The sequence below is a fragment of the Erinaceus europaeus genome, chromosome 4 (genome assembly GCF_950295315.1).
Source record: "Erinaceus europaeus chromosome 4, mEriEur2.1, whole genome shotgun sequence".
Classification (NCBI taxonomy): Eukaryota; Metazoa; Chordata; class Mammalia; order Eulipotyphla; family Erinaceidae; genus Erinaceus; species Erinaceus europaeus.
In genome coordinates, this window is record NC_080165.1 from 71785520 (window position 1) to 71807164 (window position 21645).

Sequence of the window (21645 nt, forward strand, 5' to 3'; positions counted from 1 at the left end):
CATGAATATTTATAAGGCTATTAATATCTATTATTGAACTGTTTCCTTAAATTTTGTTAGTAAAGTGTCTTCACAAATATAAATTGAAGAGTATCAATATGAGTGCTCTCATACCTGCTCATGACATTGTTTTGTCAATTATTTATGCTACTATATAAATCGTATGTTACAAACAGACATAATTTAATATTAAGCTACTTACTCCTATGGACTTCATTCATGCCCTGTCCTTATTAATCTATTTAATGTGTTTTCTTTATTAATCTGAGTTATTTCAGTATTAAAATTACTCACTCATGGACTGCCCTTGCATTGACATTAATATTTCATTTTAGTTTACATTTAATTTAGATTATATGTGAAAGATAAATTGCTATATTTTGAACTGGTACATCATGTTTCTTCATTTACTTTGTGGTGTCACTGACGAATGATGAGTTCTGGACATTCTGCTCTCTAAAATAGAATTTCTCAAAGGTGGCATTAGGATTTTTGGGGGTCAGAGGCTTCGCCATGTAAAAATCATTCCTGGGTATAAAACTTATTCAAAACATAAGACAGACCTATGAATTTTGGTGTAACTGAGTACAAAACTGCCATTGATATGTTTCCATATGTCAGCAAATCCCTATAAGAAGCTGCCACTACTAGGTATAACATTGCATAAAAAAGAAAAAAATATACAAAAAGCTATTAAAATATTCATTCTTTTCCCAGTTATATATCTCTGTCAGGCTAGATTTTCTTTCTTTCTCTCTTTCTTCCTTCCTTCCTTCCTTCCTTCCTTCCTTCCTTCCTTTCTTTATTATTGGATAGAGATAGAGAGAAAATGAGAGGGGAGGGAGAAATAGAGAGGGGAAGAGACAGAGAGACACCCGCAGTCCTGCCTCACCACTCGTGAAGCTTTCCCCCTGCAGATGGGGACCAGGGGCTTGAACCTGGGTCCTTGCACACTGTAATGTGTGTGCTTAACCAAGTGTGCCACCACCTGGTCCCGAGGCTAAATTTTCATCATTTCCACCAAAGGAAACTATCACAACAGACTGACTACAGATGCATATATAGGAATACAGGTGTCTTATGTTAGTAAGGCATTAGATGAATTAATACTTAAAATGATGATATTATTTTGCTTTTTTACTTGGAAAATATGTTTGTAGTTCATGAATTTGTGTTTTTTTATATGTAATAGGCTTCTTGTTATTTTTAATGAGTCATTAAATATTTTAATAATTTCTCAGCTATAGTTTTTAATACAGTAAATATATAGTCACACAGAGATAAACCCTTTGAGGTTTATTGCTTAACAGTATAATCCTGAGATCAGAAAGTTTAAATTTCTACTCTATAAATTTAAAAAATTACATGTCTTTAACCAGTCATCCCAAACCATATATTTATCTCTTCTGGATTAATTAAGCTATAATAATGCATTTATCATATATTACATTCTTATGTACAAGGGCAGTTCATTGGTTTTTAATGACTTATTTTTTATTTTATTTTATTTTTTTGGATAGAGACAGAGGGAAATTGAGAGGGGAAGGAAATACAAGAGGGAGAAGAAAAGAACAGCACCTGCAGCACTACTTCATCACTCTTGAAGCTTGGTCCTTGTAGGTGGGGACCAAGTTTTGAACTGGAGTCCTTGTGTATTGTAACATATGTAGTCAACCAGGTGCACCATGACCCAGCCCCTGGGGAGTGGAATTTTTTTTCTTAAATCTAGCCAGTCTGTTACATTGATCTGACATATAGTTTGATAACAATGTCCAATCATTTTATTTGCCATTTGATAATATTTCAATATCAAAGAGAGATCACTAAAAATCCTTTATTATTCATATATCACAACACATCAATGATTATTTTGGTGGGGGATATTCTTGGAGATTGACTGTGTATCACAATTATGAAAGCCTGAACAGAGTAGAAGTAGAATTTTATGAGTTTTGGCGAAGTGTCAAAATAAGAGAAAGAGAAAATTGAGAAATCAAATAAAGAAGACAGTTTGTCCACTTTAATTTTCTCCAAAAATACAGAAAGAAATGGATATAAAGGTAAACATATACCCCTTTGTGGCCCCTCTGCCCACAAAGGACCTTGCCCTCAATGTGGATTAGCAATGGTAGAGAATGTTTCATCCTCAGAAGGGAGGCTGGGCAACATACTCTGTGTTCCACCAGAGGAAGATGGGTCCTGAAATTGGGGCAGCTTGCAACATTCCTAGTCATGACCACAGAATGCAAGCTCAGACCTACAGGGATGCAGAGGTTACCTAGGCTCCTAAGCTGAATATGGGCCCCATATCACATTAAATTGATGGGGTTTACAGTCAACAATATTTATACACCTTTCCCATATTTGGGAGCTACTCTCTTCCCTGATCCAGTTTTCTGGTCCTTTATCCAGCCATGATATCATCTCCCCAGACAATTACTTGGATCTACCTGCATATCAGAGGTCAGGCTCAAGAAAAAGCCAGTATAGTCATGGGCCTTTTGGAATATAACTAAAATAGGCCTACTAGCTATCTTCAAAACTGAGACCCCAAATCTTCATCTGCACTATTCCAGCCTTTAGGTTCATGATTAGTCAACAATTTGTTTGGCTTTATATGTTAACTCTTTTTTCAGTCACTAGGCTCCAGAGGCTAACATGATACCAACCGGACTTCCCTGGGCTGACGACCCCACCAATGTATCCTGGAGCCCTGCTTCCCCAGAGGCCTGCCTCACTTGGGAAAGAGGGAGACAGGCTGGGAGTATGGATTGACCTGTCAAAGCCCATCTTCAGCGGAGAACCAATTACAGAAGCCAGACCTCCCACCTTCTGTACCCCATAATGACCCTGGGTCCATACTCCCAGAGGGATAAAAAATTGGAAAGCTATCAGGGAAGGAAATGGGATATGGAGTTCTGGTGGTAGGAATTGTGTGGATTTGTACCCCTCTTATCCTATGGTTTTGTCAGTGTTTCCTTTTTATAAATAAAACTTTAAAAAAAGGGAAACATGTGAGGTCCTATTCAAACTACATCAGAGAAGAGTAGTGAAGGAACTTTAGCATTCATAGCAAGAAATTTTGACCAGGTGTTCAAGGAGAGGAAACATGAGTTTTTCTAATAGTCAATAAAGGGATAAAGGTGACCCCATTGGAAATGTTTTATATAATCAGAATTACTGGAAATAGGAATGGCTTTTTCACTGTCTCATTTACATCACTGAAAATAATCACCTTGAGCTCTACCTCAAGACAATCTGTCTGATCTTTTTTCCAATATTTTCTTTTTCTTTTCTAACATTCTTTAAATCATTATATTGGGAGGTTAACGGTTTACAGCATAGTTGCTGACACATGGGTACAATTTCTCAACTTCCCATGGAAGGTGTCTGCAAAACATTCTCACCCCAAACTTAGGTCCTTTTCTCCCATCATGCACCAGCATCTCCACGGCCCTCTCTACTCTTCCTTCTCTGGAGTCCTACTTTGGTGCAATCTCCAGTCCATATTTCACTTTATATTTTATCTTCTTTAATGGCAGAAGAGATTTTCACCATATTTTCTCCTACCTTGCTAAGTTTAGTATGACACCCTACAGTTTCATTCACATATAGGAAAATTCAAGAATTCATTTTCTCTTGAGGCTGAGTAGAATTTCATAGTGTATATATACCACAACTTCCTTATCCATTTATCTGTCATTGGGCATTTGGGCTGTTCCCAAATCTTGACTATTTTAAATTCAATGAACACAGACATGCATCTATCTTTTCAAATTAGTGTTGTTGTATTCTTCAGAAATACATCTAAGAGTGGAATGATCAGATCACTGATCTGTTTTTTTTATGTTTGTTGCTTTGTTTTTAGAAATATTATAGTGTTTTCCATAGGGAATGAACCAATCTTTATGTTATCAACAATTTACAAGAGTCCTCTTTTCTCTATATCCTCCCCTGTATTTTTATTTTTGGTGTGAGTAGTGCATGCTATTCTCAGAATGATGAGGTAGTATCTCAGTGTTGTCTTGATTTTCATTTCTCTGATGATAAGTGATAATGAGCATTTTTCATGTTTGTGGACAATCTGAAGTCTTCGTCACTGAAGTATTTGTTTAGTCCTCAGTTATGATAGGTTCATTTACTTTTTATTATTGATATTAGTTCTTCATATATCTTGTATACTAGACATTTATCTGTTGTATGTGTGTGTGAATACTTTCTTTTACTAGGCAGGCTGTCTATTTGCTTTGGTGAGAGTTTCCTTCATTAGACAGAAGCTTTATAGTGTGATATAATCCCAGTGGAATATTATTCAGTTGTAAGAAGTGATGAAATTTACTCTTTTACTATAACTTGGATGAAACTTCAAGGAATTATGGTAAGTGAAATATGCCAGAAGGGGAAGGACAAGCATCAAAAGATATCACTCAGAGGTGAAAATTAAAAAGAAAAAAACTAAAAATGAAATATTAATTATATATTGTTGGTATGCTTCTAAATTCTGCTTATAAGGCCTTCTGTTTTGATCATCATATTAGGTTCGCTTGTATTGCTTAAGATGTGGTCTATTTACATAATCACTGTTTTACCTGGGTCCTGCCCTGCCTGCAGGGTATTGGTTTAATCCCCACTGGTTAGATGGAAGCTTTCTATGTTCTGTTTGTGCTCTTTTTTTTGCTCCACCCCCTCTCCTAGTCATTTCCTTTCCCTTGCCACTTCCGGTGAAGAGATGCATGAAAAGCGATGTATCTGATTCATAAATGAGATACTGCTTCCCAGCTCAGCCATGAGTCCCTGGTCCTCTGTCTCCCGCCCGTGAAGCTAGCCCGGCAAATGGTGCCCTGAACAGAGAATGGCAATATATGGTCTATATCAGAGTATCCAAGGACTCCAAAAAAATGGAGGTGGGAGGGGAAAGTCAGTGTCCTATGGTAGAGGAAAATGACAAGTTGGTGGAGTGTGACACTTATCATGGTGAGCTTCTAAAGTATACACCTGTGACAACAGTGTTATTAATCAACACCTCTCCAGTAAAGTGACCTAAAAAAGAAATGCAAAAACAACATGGAAAATATCTACAGGAATTAAATAGAAGTATCTTTATGGTTCCTACTCCCTGTTATTGAGTCCTGGATAGTGTTAGTAGAAGTGAAATGAAATGGGGAGTTATTTATTTAAAAATCACAACCAGGGCTATTGCCATAGCTTGGTTTGAATGATAATTCCACTGTTCCAAGTGGACATTTTCTTTCTTTTCTGATAGAGACAGGGAAAAATAAGAAAGAAAAAAAGTAAGAGACCTACAGCACTGCTCCACCACAAGTAAAACTCCTACAGATGGGGACTGAGAGCTTGACCCAGGTCCATACACATGGTTGTGAGTCCACTTTATAGACAAAGTGTTCCACAGCCAGACCCTGAAATGGAAAATTTATTATTTTTATCATGTGCTGCCAAAAAAATGAGCTGAAAGATGTCTCCTTGATGTTCTAGCTTTCCCTCTTTTCTATCATTACGTATCTGAAAAAGCTGGCCCGGAGTAGTGAAGGTCAGATTGACAACAACATATATATTTTACTTATTGTCTTGCTTAGTTAATTCACCAAATATCTAACTGAGTATCAGCCAAGAACACATACTATTCATGAAATACTTGAGAATATTTCCACACTTTGTCCATAAAGATACAACATTGCTGTACAACATTTTAAAGTGACTTGTTTCAGTTTAAGTCATTACTTAAATGGATCTGAGAGAATTTTAGGAATTCTTTACTAATAAGTAGATAAAGAATTTACCTTTTTTGTATAAAGTTTATTGTTATTTTTAAAAGACAATATTTATTAATTTTCTTTCTGAATCTTTTTTTTTTATTGCCACCAGAGTTAACACTGGGGCTCAATGCCAGTACTATGAACCACCACTCCCGGTAGCTATCTTCCTTCCTTCTTTCTTTCTTTCTTTCTTTCTTTCTTTCTTTCTTTCTTTCTTTCTCTCTCTCTCTCTCTCTCTCTCTTTCTTTCTTCTCTTTTCTTTTCTATTATAATTTATAGGATAAAGAGAAATTGAGAGGGGAGAGGAGATAGAGAGAGGGAGAGAAATATAGATATCTGCAGACCTGCTTCACCACTTAAGAAGTGGACCGCCTGCAGGTGGGCTCAAACCTGGGTCCTTGTGCATGATAATATATGTGCTTAACCAGGTGCGCAACTGCCCAGCCCCCTATTTCTGAATCTTTATTAAAGTTATTTATGGGGGGGGGTGTTCAGTTTCTGTGTTTTTTTGTTTATTTTGTATTGAACTAACATTTGTTTATAAGACCACATATGTTTTAAAGGAGGAAAATTTTCACACACTTCATGAAAATGCATGCTGCCACACCAAGTCCATCACCAAAGTATAAAAGGTCCATTACTTTAAAATCAAGACAAAACTCACCAAAATTTTAACTGGATTCATCACCTTTCTAGTAATGACACCAGGGGCCCTTAACCGAATGGTTTCCAAAATACACCATTTAATTAAAAAGAGTTTCTTCAAGTCATCCTCAGATATTTTAATTTTATCTTTACCTGTAAAAAGAATTAATAAAAATATGTGGTTCAAGAGGTCAGAAAGTGACTTCATGTAAGCTCATCAAGCATAAGCAATGATTCTCACAGCACATTACTATTACTTTTTTCATACCAAATGCTGATTACCTCTCTTTAGCATTTTCCACTTATACCATGTATCAAGATTAATTTAAAATGCATTAAAGCCTTGGGTATTAGATGTGAAGCTATAAAATAAATAGAAGACAACATAGGTGATACACACCAGGACTATAATGTCAAAGAATTATTTTGTCCCTGTTTGATTCTGAAAAAATAAAGTAGTTCTTGAACTAGACAAAAATAAAGAAAAGGAAATATTCTAAGTTTTCAAACAGCATGTTTAGGTTAAAGACCTTTCTTATTATAACTTTTAGAAATGGCTCTGTACCCGCACTGTGCATATTTCAATGCACATCTGTGGTTTGTTCTTGCAGCATTTTGACTCTAAAATTAGAAGTCTCTACTTGGAAGCTTGCCAAGGTAATCATCAAAAGGGCTTGAGCTTAACAGAGGAGACCAACCAGAGCAGAAGATATCCAGGGAAGAAACTATGGGTGATTTGGGGTAAAATTCAGAAACCATCTGTTTAACATTTGGCATAAATGCAGCAAAAGCTGGGCCAGTAAGATAGCTCACCTGAGAAGGCACCTGGATTGTCATGCACAAGATCTAGTTCAGTACCTGGTCTCTATGTCACTAAAAAAACTGGGCCTACTAGTTGAAGTGGGCGATGAAAAAAAAAAAAGTAATAAAAGACAGACAAAACCTTAATAAACTTAAAACCAAATTAAAGAAAAGATACTTCTTGCATGTATAAATAGCAAAAAAAAAAAAAAGATTTCTAAAATGCAGTCTGATATTTAGGTGACTTCACAAGCATGATGACAAGCAACTATAGCACACAACTATAAATAATGTGTTAAGGATATGTAAGAGATTGAAATTCTATTACTTCAGCTACTCAGCAGCTCAGTATAAATGTGCTTCTGTTACATGCTAGTTCAAGCATAGATGTTAAAAAAGACAGGGAGAGAACAATAAAAATGTATAGAACCATCAAATGCCATAAATATTTCAAGCCAGTTCATTTATTCCCCCATCACTACCTGCTAGCCACCAAGCCTCCCAGAGGTGTATGTGTCTAAAGAGATAAATTTGAACATGATGGGGCAAACTTTAAGCCTCTACCCATTTATTTTTAACATCTTTAACCTTGTTTACAATTATTAATCTACTCTAAAAAGTCAAAGGGATGAAATAGGCACAGTCACTGCCTGAAAGGAGTCTGACACAGGACACAAACTGATATCTGGATATAAATAACTATAATGCAAGTTTCATAAGGAAGGATTCAAGCATCATTGGTTTTTATCCCTTCTCTCTTATGGCTGAGGTTTCAGCTAAGCCTGGAAGGATAAGTAGGACTCATGTCAAAAGAAAGAAAAGCAATTTTAAATCCAAAATTAATCATGAAAGAAAGGATTTTATGGACTTAAAGCATGGAACATGACTCAGATAGAATCACTGAAGAAGGCTGTTTTTCTGAGAGATAGTTCCTCTGTTTTCTTAATATTACACAACTACCTCTCCTTGGAACTACACACACACACACACACACACACACACACTAAATAAAACACAAAAATGTTCCATTGTCCTGGAATAACATTATATAAAGATATAACTAGTTATTTGGGGGAAATGATGTGGGTTTGACAGATAAAGGGAAGAATTATAGTCAACTGACTAGGTAGAGTAGCAGAGTGGTATTGAATACTGAGATGCCTATTCTACACAAACAAAAGGCAACTGTATTTTCTGGGAAATAAGGAAAGATGAAGAGAAGCAAGTAAACTCCATTGAAAAACTCTTTAGTGCATCTTTGCACATCTCATCACTTTCTTCTTTACTTTTCAAAGCCTTGATTCTCATTTCTGCTTACTTTTCTAGTCTGTGAGATAAACTTTGTTTCATAGAGGGTATCTTTCCATATTTGCAGAAGAGTTTATTTAAAATACATAAAGTTAAGGTGTGTGCTAAAAGGTCATGGTGCCCAGGAATAAAAAATGAGAGACAAAACTTTAAAAGTAAAGAAAATGAAAGCCAAGGAGATAAAACAGCAGAATCGCAGTAGTGCACAGAGTTTGGATGCAAGAGATTTCAAGTTCAGTTCAAAGCATTAATGATAATCAAGGCTGAGCAGTGAGCAGTGTTATGGTCACAAGACACCCCCCCCCCCCCAACAAAAAAACCAAGCTAAGATTCCTACCAAAGTTTAGTAAAGGCATTTACTACCCAAATAAAATCAAAGAAGTTGGTCGTGGCACTATAGTGTGTACATCTTTAAAACTGCTTTATTTCTGTGTATCCTGAAACAAGATAAAAGAAATCAAACTTGGGAGTCCGGCAGTGATGCAAGGATCCAGGTTCGAGCTCTGGCTCCCCACCTGCAGGGGAGTCGCTTCACAGGTGATGAAGCAGGTCTGCAGGTGTTTATCTTTCTCTCTCCCTCTCTGTCTTCCCCTCCTCTCTTCATTTCTCTCTGTCTTATCCAACAGTGATGACATCAATAACAACAACAATAATAACTACAAAAACAATTAACAAAAAACAAGGGTATCAAAAGGGAGAAAAAAAATAAATAAAACTTTATGTTGTCAGAAATGAAAGAGAGAATTAGGTAATGCATTTTTTTATCAACACATAAATATCAGTCAGTTGTGTAAACTTGAACTCAGATTCAAGATCTGGGTACCCCATCATCCTGCACACCTTGGGTCCTGCATGGGGAAACCACAAGCAGTGAAACAGTGTTGCAAGTCTCAGTCTCTCTCTCTCTCTCTCTCTCTCTCTCTCTCAGTCTCTCTTCGTGTCACTGTCTGTGCCTCTCTACCTCTTCCTTCCCTCTAAATTTTTTTCTGTATCTGTCCAAAATAAATAAAGAAAATAAAAAAGAAAAGATGTAAAATTAAATAAAACAAATAATAAAAGTTGATGTTTACTTTAGACCGCTACTTAGGGAAATTACAATACTAATAACTGAAATTCATAGTTTAGCAAAAGCAGTAGTATTGAGATTTCAACTAAAAAATGGTGAAGCAACATAAACTGCTTACAGAGAATAAGCATAAAACTAGGTATTTGGCATGTTATTCTCAACCAGAGAACTCACGATAAATTCCTTGAAAAAATAAGATTTTGAGAACAAAGACAAAGCTAAAAAGAAATCGTTAGTAAGGAATTTAAAGTATTGCAGAGGGGGAAGAGTTAATCCCTTAATCTCAGGAATTAAAAGCAATATAAGCAATGTTCATTAATTCAATTAAAAACAAACCTCTACTCTATTCCAGGAATATATATATAAAATAAAAATATTATGTACAAAACATTAAGCTTAAAAATATTAAATATATTAAATATAAAATTAAAATATTAAATATTAAAAATATTATGTACAAAACATTAAGCTTCTCAGTAGACAACTAACCATTCACATGACAAGTTTAGTGCATTTCAAATTGAGTGAAACTGTTTAAAAAGAACTGAAGTAAGTAATATTACTTAGGATAGTATGCTAAGAGATCCCAAAACAGTCACTTAAGGGAAATGAGAGCATGTTATTTACAAATCATGGAAATTTTTAGTGGGGTGAAGGTTTGTTTCCTGACCTATTTCTGCATGGTAAGAGCAATAAATCCCTTTCTATAATTACTCTTAAATTTGAAAACAAATATTAAGAAATTAATCTTTGATTATTGGAAAAATATGCAAAATTCAGATAAGTAACTTTTCACTTCTCCAAACATGTATTTTTCTCTATAGTTAGGGGAAAGAGAGAAATGCCTAGAATAAGAATAGACTAGAATTAAGAATCAGAATGTGGGAGTCAGGCTGCAGTGCAGCAGGTTAAACTCAGGTGGACCAGCATAAGGACCATAAACAAGGACCAGCATAAGAATCAGAATGTAACAAGAGTAGGAGAGAAGAAAAATAAAAGAATTAATTAGAAAACAAGGTGACAGAGCTAAGTTGTTGAAGAAATATGTGACTTTAGAAGAACTAATTTTCCATAGTAAGAACTGGTTTCTCTTTAGAAGAACTAATTTTCCATAGTAAGAACTGGTTTCTCTTAATGTGAGCAGTAAGGTCAGACTCCACTAAATACTAGCATTCTAAAGCATGCCACTATCATGTAGGAATCATGTCTTTATGTAGGAAAGCTCATGTTTCAGTGGATTTCTGGAAACAATGTGAAAAGAAGCAAGATGTTCAAGGGACTACAACAAGAAATGAGGTTGTTTTGCTTTATCAAGATTTCCTCAATGTATTAATGAACTGGTCATAACAAAAAAAAGTACCAGTGAGATAAGCTTACACAACTGACTGATATTTATGAGTGCAGATAAAAAATGCATTACCTAATTCTCTTTCATTTCAGATATCATTAAAGTTTGATTTCTTTTCTCTTGTTTCAGTGTACACAGAAATAAAGCAATTTGGAAGATGCAACTATGAAAAGATGTTCTTGAAAAAATGTCCATTTCAAACATGTACACAAATAAATATCATTTAAAATCAACATGTAAATAAATATATGGAAATTATATAATATAAATTCAATAAATGGTATAATTAACAGCACTAACAACCAAAAAAAGGAATAATGGCAAAGTTACTAGGCTATAAATCTCAGGAATCAAACAGGAGTACCCCTTGGCCTGCTGCTTCATTCAGATGTTTACAGAAACCTCAGGAGTGTGAACATAGAAAGGTATCTAATAGAAAATTAAGTTAAATAACTTTAAGTACACTGCTATTCACCTATATGGTCTTTTATAAGTCAGGTCTCTGGGATTATCCCAAGTTCACTGTCAACATTAATTGTTTAGAAAATTTTGCATCAGGGAGTCGGGCTGTAGCGCAGTGGGTTAAGCGCAGGTGGCGCAAAGCACAAGGACCGTCATAAGGATCCCAGTTCCAACCACGGCTCCCCACCTGCAGGGGAGTCGCTTCACAGGCGGTGAAGCAGGTCTGCAGGTGACTATCTCTCCTCCTCTCTGTCTTCCCCTCCTCTCTCCATTTCTCTCTGTCCTATCCAACAACGACAACAACAATAATAACTACAACAATAAAACAACAAGGGCAACAAAAGGGAATAAATAAATAAAACAAATATTTTTTAAAAAAAGAAAATTTTGCATCAAAAATGTGAAAAAACAATGCTTTCTTACTATATCTTGTTCAGTTTTGCAAAATATTTTTAATTTGCTTTCTATAGGCTAAGGGGTAAACAAGAGTTATATTGATCAATTGGTTTTCTTACCCCAATTGTGTTCTCTTATAACAACTCTATACTTAAAGTTTCTAAACCTCCGATAGGATAAATCTGGCCTTGCTAGTTTAACTATACAGTATATGTATACTAAAATATCCAAAATTTCATTCTATTATTTCATGAAAAGTTTAATACCACTTTGTCAAGTCCACTTAAAGGAAAAAAATACTCTGATATTATTTTTAAAAATCTCTTATATAGTAAAAAGAGACTAACAGTTTCTTTATTTACTACCCTATGAAATAAAACCTGTTTCATAGTTATAGAGGTTTTTTTAGGAGTAAAGGGCATATTCCAATTTATAATAACTAAAAAAAGAGCCAACATTAGTAGGTAATAAAATGTCAACTAAATTTTGATCCAGAAATGCCATTTACTAATCAATTCTGCATAATAACTCTGAATTTTTGGATTATTTTCTTTGGAGAGATGTTGACCCAACCTTAAGCCCTTTAGTTCAATATTTCATAAAGAAGAAAAAAGATAATCCAAAATGCCTGAATAATTTCCAACAGAACACTCTGAAAAAAGGACTGTGTCAGAATGAAAAATGTCCAGGATAAATAAAGCAGATTAAAACTGTTGCACTGGAGGGAGATAGTGAAAGACTTAATAAAATGAAAAACACCAGAGTAAGACCTGTCTCCAAGATTGTAAATTTGAACAGGGATATGGAATAATCTGCAGCTACCACAGGTATCTCTTCAATCTGTTGAAGCTAAGTAATAAAGGAGGAGAAAGTGACATCACACAAGATCACCTAAGTTAGAGTGCCACGAGACACTTCAGGAACTAAGAGGAGAAAGTAATGGAGGAAATGAAGTTACTGGAAAAACATTTGTGGGCCAGAGATCATATGTGCAAATTTCACCCTTGTTTTATGACTGGATTAGTGAATGGAAAAGTATTAAGTCTTGGGTTCCATAGTGAGACCATCACAATCTTTAAAGACAAAGGAGTAAAGAAGGTAACAAAAGTATATACTTCAAGTGGGAAAGAATAATTTCAAATGAGAAGGCCTGGTGGTGGTACACCTGGTTGAGCTCACATGTTACAGAGTAGAAGGACTTAGGTTCAAGTTCCCAGTCCTCACCTGCAGGGGCAAAGTTCTGCGAGTGGTAAAGCAGTGCTGCAGGTGTCACTCTTTCTCTCTCCCTATCTCTCCTTTCCTCTCAATTTCTGGCTGTCTCTATCCAATCAATAAATAAAGATTTAAAAATAAACAACAGTTTCAGATAGAATCTCATGACATTTTAACTATCGTAATAGGTAATCTATGCATGTTCTTCAAGTCTCTGAGTCCTGTCACATTGCTGAAGGGTAGCAGGAGTAAGTCAGTTAGTGTTTGAAGAAGCTTACTCCACTTACCCTTCATCAATGTGACAGGACTCATAGACTGATTACCAAAGTTAGTTGTGTTTGTGATAGATTCTTGGTACTTTGTGCTGTGCATTACTCAAAATATTTTTTTAAAAAGGGGAAAAAAAAGATTGAGTAGGAGAATTAAGAGCACACCAGTAAGGTTATAAGTGGAAGGACTTGGGTCTTTGATGATGGAGTCCTTCATGAATGTTTTGTGTTGGTTTTGTAGCAAGGCCTCATATATACGATTCCACTATTCCCAGGTTAAATTTTATATATATATATATATATATATATATATATATATATATATATATATGTAAAATGTATATATTTCTACACATACATATATATGATATAAACATATTAACTATATATATATATAGAGAGAGAGAGAGATATATATATATATATATATATAGAGAGAGAGAGACTGAGAAGGTGAGGTGAAACACTGAGCACCAAAGCTTCCTCCAGTACCCTGGGAATCCCACATGGTGCTGGGGTTTAAACCAAGACTGCTATATGGCAAAAATACATGTTTTATCCAGTGATCTCCCAGAACCAGTCCAAGAATGTTGTTATTGGCTGATAAGATGATATTAGGAACACAATCAAGTGTTGATAAATTAAATACAGTTTATAATATTATTAAGAAGAGATAGATTTCAAAATAACTTAAATATTTAAATCCAATGAATTACAACTGAGGGATGAATTAAAAATAATGCAAACAACATGGAATTTGCCCTGAACATCACCATAAGATCAGTGTGTTTGTTTTTATACCTATTTATAATTTGGAGCTGAGATAGACTCTTTCCTGACCACTGTGTGGTGAGTGTAGTCATTTGAGTAATGTCACCATGTAATAGTATTTGGCTACTTGACAGTGTCAGTATGTTCCCAGTCAGGACACAGTGAAAGCAAAAGCATATTATTAGTTACTCTGAGTAAATTTTCTATTTTATCCAAAGTCACGCTATTGGAGAGTGACAATATGAAAAAATATATAAATTAAATATCTGACTGTAGTTCAATGAACATCTATTGTTTATGATGTACAATGTATGACTTTCCATAAGAGGGGGGTCAGTTCTACTGTTAATAATCTGGTTCCTGATAAATGAATATTAAACATTAGTTAATTTCCACATACATAAATGTACAGAAAAACCAAAGAAAAAAGGTACTGACACAAACTACACTAAAAAAAAAGGTATTAACACTTAGTACATTGAAAAAGATCAGGCAGAGTGGTCAGAGAGTATGTGAGTAGTAAAAAATTGTCCTTGCATCCAGAACTACCAGTTTGATCCCCAGCACTGCACAGGCAAAAAATATAATCTGGTTCTCTATCTCTCTTATGTACCCTATCATTATCTCCAATAAAAAAATAAACAAGTAGGGGGTTGTGCAGTAGACAGAGAGGGGGAAAGAAGGATAGACACCTGCAGACCTGCTTCACCGTTTGTGAAGTGACTCCCCTGCCAGTGGGGAGCCGGGATCTTTACACTGGTCCTTGCACTTTAGACCATGTGCGCTTAACCTGCTGCGCTACAGCCCGACTCCCTATTTTTTCATTACTTTAAGAAGGCATGCAAAAGTCTATATTAGTTAGACTATTACTCTGCATACAAAGGTGGATCAGAAAGGACTAGGCAGGGGTTTACCCAGTTGAATGTACACATTACCATGCACTAGGACCTGAGTTCCAGTCCCTGCTCCCCACCTGTAGGGGGACATCTTATGAATAGTGAAGCAGGCCTGAAAGTGTCTTTCTCTCTCCCTCTTTATTTCCCTGTTCCCTCTCAATTTCTCTCTGTCATATCAAATAAAATAGAAAGGGAGGGGGAATGCGTGTAGGTACAGTGGATGAGTAATGCTAGCACACATCCCAGTGCTAACTCTGGAGACAACTAAAAAGAAAGAAAAGTGGATCAGAACACCAAAGTAATGATATCTGACTTCTGCATATGAACATTACTCCAGTAATAGTTTATAAATAGAAATATCATATAACTAGAGGTATATTTTAGGGTACTTAATATGGGAGCAACTTGGAATTAACTTAAGCTGGAAATGCATCTCAGCATCCTAATTCAGACACTCAGTAAATTTTTGAAACAAGATTTGCTAATTTGTACTATCAATCTTTAGACAAACATTGGTTAAAATTATAGCTCTACCAGTAACTAGCTGTGTGGTCTTGAGTGAGTTACCAAAATGATACTTCATTTCCCTCGTTTAAAATGAGGGTTAATAATAACATTAAAAAGGGATGATTGAAGAATCAAGTGAGTCAATAAGAAAAACACTAAGTTCTGAGTCTTGTATTTAGTTCTATCTGAATGTTAGCTGTTACTTTTGCTATCATTTATATCCCCTAGGATGTTAGACATAAATGGCTTTGTTGTTGAGCCAGATGTTGTTGTGCGCAGGCCGCGGAGAAGAGAGAGGGGGTCCGGAGTGAAGAGGAAACACAAATCTTTACTTGCGCTGGCACCTCAGAGTTGGGTGCTAGAGAAGCAGGTTGGGCCACGTGGAGGTAGCGAAAATGGCTGCCTCACACGGTAACCTTTCCTGCGTCTGAACACCAGAGTGAAGTGCTGGCAAGAGAACGAGGTGCGGAAAACGAAGGGTTTTTATAGGAGTAGCTTTCACGAGAATGGGAAGGGGGAGGAGTAACCATAGCACTCCAGGATAGGACGATAACTCTCATGAGAATGGGAGGGGGGAGGAGTGACCAAAGCACTCCAGATATCGCGAAGATATAGACAATGTCCTGAGAGCATAACATGGCGGAACAGGCACTCCCAGAATGTCCCAACTCTCACGGGAACTAGTAGCCTGAGGGGAAAACATGGCAGATGTGAATGCATCTGCACAATTTCCCAGCATCTCCCCCTTTCCTTTTATCTAATGCCCAGGGCAACAGTGTGTAAAGTCTGTGAACTACTCAGGGTCAGTCTATGAAAAACCAGCAATGTGAAGGGAAGAAAGCTGCTGTAAAATTGTCTAAAGTGTCCAAAGGGTATACCAGCAAGTCCAATAGAAGTCTCAGTCCAAAGTAGGCGACTAGGGGGAGAAATGGCAGGGGATGAAATGCTGCACGAGGAAGGTCAGCCTCTGAAATTCTGCTTTTCTGTAGAGAGTGAGCTGGAACCACCAAAACTTGACAGGTCAAAGCAAAAGCAGGAAAGGCAGACAGGCAGTAAAAAGGTTCTGACCTTGGAGTCTGTGAATCAGGTTCTTCAGATCGTGTCAGGTGACATCTAGGGTTTCGGGGGGTGTGCCACTGTAGTCGTGCCATCTAGTGGGTGATGTCAGGGTGTGCAGGGGTCCAGATGTTTTGTTTTGTTTTTCTGGGATTCCTGTGGAAGAAACACAAATGATCTGCTTCTCGTGGTTAGCAGGGCATCTGATTTGAATGCTTTATAGAAAAAGAGGTTTGGTGCCTTGACCAACTGAGTATTGGGGGATGTATCTTTCCTATTCATTTATGATTATATTTTATATTATTTGTCATGGTAGTCAGCCGTTATCTGGAAGGTCCTGGGTGATTCATGGGGAAAAAGAACTTATCTTTTAACAAAGACTCTAAGGTGTAGGGAAGCGGGAACTATCTTATCTCTTTTTTTTTTGTATCTTGCCTTTTGTTGCCCTAGTTGTTTTACTGTTGTAATTATATTGTTGTTATTGCTGATATTATGGTTGTTGGATAGAACAGAGAGAAATGGGGAGAGGAGGGGATTACGGGGAGGGAAAGACACCTGTAGACCTGCTTCACCGCCCGTGAAGTGATTCCCCTGCAGGTGAGGAGCCGGGGGCTCAAACTGGCATCCTCAAGCCAGTTCTTGCACTTAGCGCCACCTGCGCTAATCCTGCTGCGCCACCGCCCGATTCCCAGGAACTATCTTTTAACATAAACTCTATGGCCATGTCAATAGCAACCTTGAGGGCACATGTAGCTCCCCACATGTCCCCCTGTCTTATATCATGTTTTGATGTTTGGCGGACTTTGTTTTGTGGCAGGGTGGACTGTGCCTGTCTTAGGTTGGGGATCAGTCTTCCGTCTTACCCGTCATTGGAACACCTGGTCATTTTTGCCCAGTAGTACCAGGTGCCCTGTCTTAGATTGACTGGATAGCGCTAGTTTCCTCTTACCCGTCATTGGCTAGCCAGCCCTCTACATGGTGGACGTTCTGATGGAGGGGGGCAAATCCTCCACAGCAACTCAATATTCTGCCATGTCCAGCCTATGATAGTGAGTTTGTATAGGTTGCATCTTTATGGCATCAATCTGTTGCCGCAAAAGGCCATGAGCTTGTTAAGAATTATAGGACCGTGGTCTGGGAGGTGTCGCAGTGGATAAGGCGTTAGACTCTCAAGTGTGAGATCCCAAGTTTGATCCCTGGCTGCATGTGTACCAGAAAAATATCTGGTTCTTTCTTTCTCCTCCTCTCTTTCTCACTAATAAATTAATTAGAATGTTTAAAAAAAAGAATTATAGGACCTATTGTGAGCAGAAGAAGTAAAACAAATGGGCAGTGAAGCAGGTCTACAGGTGTCTTTCTCTCCCCCCTCTGTCTTTCCCTCCTCTCTCCATTTCTCTCTGTTCTATCCAACAACCACAATATCAGTAATAACAACAATATAATTACATACAATAAAACAACTAGGGCAACAAAGACAAGATACAAAAAAAAAAGGGATAAGATAGTTCCCGCTTCCCTACACCTTAGAGTCTTTGTTAAAAGATAAGTTCTTTCTCCCCATGAATCACCCAGGACCTTCCAGATAACGGCTGACTACCATGACAAATAATATAAAATATAATCATAAATAAATAGGAAAGATACATCCACCAATACTCCGTTGGTCAAGGCACCAAACCTCTTTTTCTATAAAGCATTCAAATCAGATGCCCTGCTAACCACGAGAAGCAGATCATTTGTGTTTCTTCCACAGGAATCCCAGAAAAACAAAACAAAACATCTGGACCCCTGCACACCCTGACATCACCCACTAGATGGCACGACTACAGTGGCACACCCCCCGAAACCCTAGATGTCACCTGACACGATCTGAAGAACCTGATTCACAGACTCCAAGGTCAGAACCTTTTTACTGCCTGTCTGCCTTTCCTGCTTTTGCTTTGACCTGTCAAGTTTTGGTGGTTCCAGCTCACTCTCTACAGAAAAGCAGAATTTCAGAGGCTGACCTTCCTCGTGCAGCATTTCATCCCCTGCCATTTCTCCCCCTAGTCGCCTACTTTGGACTGAGACTTCTATTGGACTTGCTGGTATACCCTTTGGACACTTTAGACAATTTTACAGCAGCTTTCTTCCCTTCACATTGCTGGTTTTTCATAGACTGACCCTGAGTAGTTCACAGACTTTACACACTGTTGCCCTGGGCATTAGATAAAAGGAAAGGGGGAGATGCTGGGAAATTGTGCAGATGCATTCACATCTGCCATGTTTTCCCCTCAGGCTACTAGTTCCCGTGAGAGTTGGGACATTCTGGGAGTGCCTGTTCTGCCATGTTATGCTCTCAGGACATTGTCTATATCTTCGCGATATCTGGAGTGCTTTGGTCACTCCTCCCCCCTCCCATTCTCATGAGAGTTATCGTCCTATCCTGGAGTGCTATGGTTACTCCTCCCCCTTCCCATTCTCGTGAAAGCTACTCCTATAAAAACCCTTCGTTTTCCGCACCTCGCTCTCTTGCCAGCACTTCACTCTGGTGTTCAGATGCAGGAAAGGTTACCGTGTGAGGCAGCCATTTTCGCTACCTCCACGTGGCCCAACCTGCTTCTCTAGCACCCAACTCTGAGGTGCCAGCGCAAGTAAAGATTTGTGTTTCCTCTTCACTCCGGACCCCCTCTCTCTTCTCCGCGGCCCGTGCACAACAACATCTGGCGCCCAAATTTTGCCCAGAGGCAAAAAATGGCCCCCTCAGGCCTTCCCTTGGCAGCACACTGGTTCTTGTTACTCGCTTACATGTTTCTCCATGTTTGTGCCAGTTTCTTTTTTGAAAATGCCTGTATGATATAGGTTTCTGTTCACCCCACACCCGATACTGTGGTCATTTAGTTAAAAAGAAAAGGGGGAATATGTTGGTATTCTTCATGTTGGTTTGGCCCCCTTCCCCCTACCTCTGAGAGAAATGGTTTGGTCCTTGCTAGTTTCGCGCCCCTCTTTCTCCCCGCCCCGTATGCTAAGGATGTGCAGAGTCCCAGCAGCAGCGGCGGAGGAAGAATGATAGGGAAGCACATGGTGTGGTGATTTGCCCGTTTGTGAATAAAGATTAAACTGCAGCTTCTCAACCCAGCCGTGTGTCCTCAAGTCTCTATCTACTGGCCCAACGCTAGCCCAGCCTACAGGAGCCCCCAAACTTTAACAACATGGCTTCATGCTATATCTGCTGCATTTCAGATTTTTACATGTATATTTGATAAGAAAGTAATTTAAATACTACTATACACAGTCACTTAATTCTTAATTTAAAAAGCAATACTGGCTTGTATTTACAAATAGAAAAACTCAAATTTATAATAGTTACTAAGGTCGTGATATGGGAAGACTATATAGTGACTAATTTCATGATACATTTGCTTTATCATAGCTAATATTTAGAAAAATAATTAAGGTTTGACTGGCATTATGCCATCAACCCATGCTACACCCTTCTTATAAATTAATGAGATGGATAATCTTATATATCCACTTCCCCAAAGAGAAAACAAAATTAAAGAATTTGAATAAAGGCATATCACTAGTATCTCAGGCAAGATTTGAAAACAGTAAGTTTTTTAGAATGTGTCTGAAAATATTTGCTGAGTGATTGTTGGCTCTAGGTATTTGGAGATTCTATAGAGACCAACAGAGACAAGTTCTTGTTGTTAGAGATTACATTTTGGTGAAGGAGACAGAGAATAAATGAATAACTAATAAAAAGTATTCCAGGGAGTCAGGCAGTAGTACAGTGGCTTAAGCGCATGTGGTGCGAAGTGCAAGGATCAGCATAAGGATCCAGGTTCGAGCCCCTGGCTCCCCACCTGCTGGGGTGTCCTTTCACAAGGGGTGAAGCAGATCTACAGGTGTCTATCTTTCTCTCTCCCACTGTCTTCCCCTCCTCTCTCCATTTCTCTCTGTCCTATCCAAGAACAATCAATAACAACAGCAAGGGCGACAAAAGGGAATAAATCAATAAATAAATATTAAAAAAATATTTTTAAAAAAATTACTCCAATGAAGGAACTAAAGAATGAAATGAATCTGAAATCACAAGGGAAAAATTGCAGAAATCAACCTTAGAAAGGAGAATCCTAAAATATTTCTTTGAAGAAAACACTCGGGGTTTTGGTGGTAGCACAGTGGGTTAAGCACACATGGCACAAAGCATAAGGACCGGTTCGAGCCCCTGGCTCCCCACCAGCTGTGGAGTCGCTTCACAAGTAGTGAAGCAGGTCTGCAGGTGTCTGTCTTTCTCTCCCCCCCTCTGTCTTCCCCTCCTTTCTCCATTTCTCTCTGTCCTATCCAACAATGACATCAATAACAACAATAATAGCCACAACAAGGATAAAACAACAACAAAAGGGAAAAAAGAGCCTTCAGAAGCAGTTGGATTCATAGTGCAGGCAACAAGCCCTGGAGGAAAAAAAAAAAAAAAAGAAAGAAAGAATACTCAAGCTGTATGGCAGATGGAAAGAATAAGTAAAAGGGGTCTAGCCAGAAGTAAAAAATCTACAAAATTCAGTGGTATTGTTTCCCATGCTAATGCTGCATAAATGGTCATTTGGCTACTTCCAAATCTCTTTTTATTATTGTGTAGTACATTTAGAGGCGGGGAAATGACTCAGTTGTAGAATACCTGGATGCTCTGGGTTGTTTCCAACATCTTGTGGGAACAGCACACTACCATTGTGGAATGGTGCTTTACACTCTCTCTGTCTCTTACTTTCTGTCTCTCAGAGAAGTTTAGTCAGGAAGCAGTGACTCAAGGGAAATGTATTTGTCTGAGATTTTGGGGTTCCATCTCCAGGACCATATTACATAATTAAATTTTAAAAAGAGAATAAGACACATTTTGTTCATGAGTTTTCCTTCAAAGCATGTACTACACTTCACTCATCTTCACCACTTTGATTCTTCAGCAATACCTTCCCTTTGTGTACTGAGTACCCAAAGATGTTTGAGGGCCAAGGAAATGAATAGATAAGTGGATAACCCACATGAGTTTGCAAAGTATCCTAAAAGTAATTTTAAAAGTTTTGGTTCAGAGTTGTGTTAGCAAAATTGGCAGTGTACACATTCCAAAAATTCCTTCTTTGAAATCAGTGAGAAA

At 37.6% G+C, this 21645-nt stretch overlaps 1 protein-coding gene across 1 annotated transcript in view; it reads right to left on the bottom strand.

The window, feature by feature from the left end:
• LOC103119449 (24-hydroxycholesterol 7-alpha-hydroxylase) overlaps positions 1-21645 on the bottom strand; it is a 116403-nt gene that overhangs the window by 57333 nt on the left and 37425 nt on the right. Inside the window, exon 9 of the mRNA XM_060189920.1 lies at positions 6439-6572. Within this exon, the coding sequence (XP_060045903.1) occupies positions 6439-6572 (134 nt within the window). The remainder of the gene's footprint in view (positions 1-6438; positions 6573-21645) is intronic.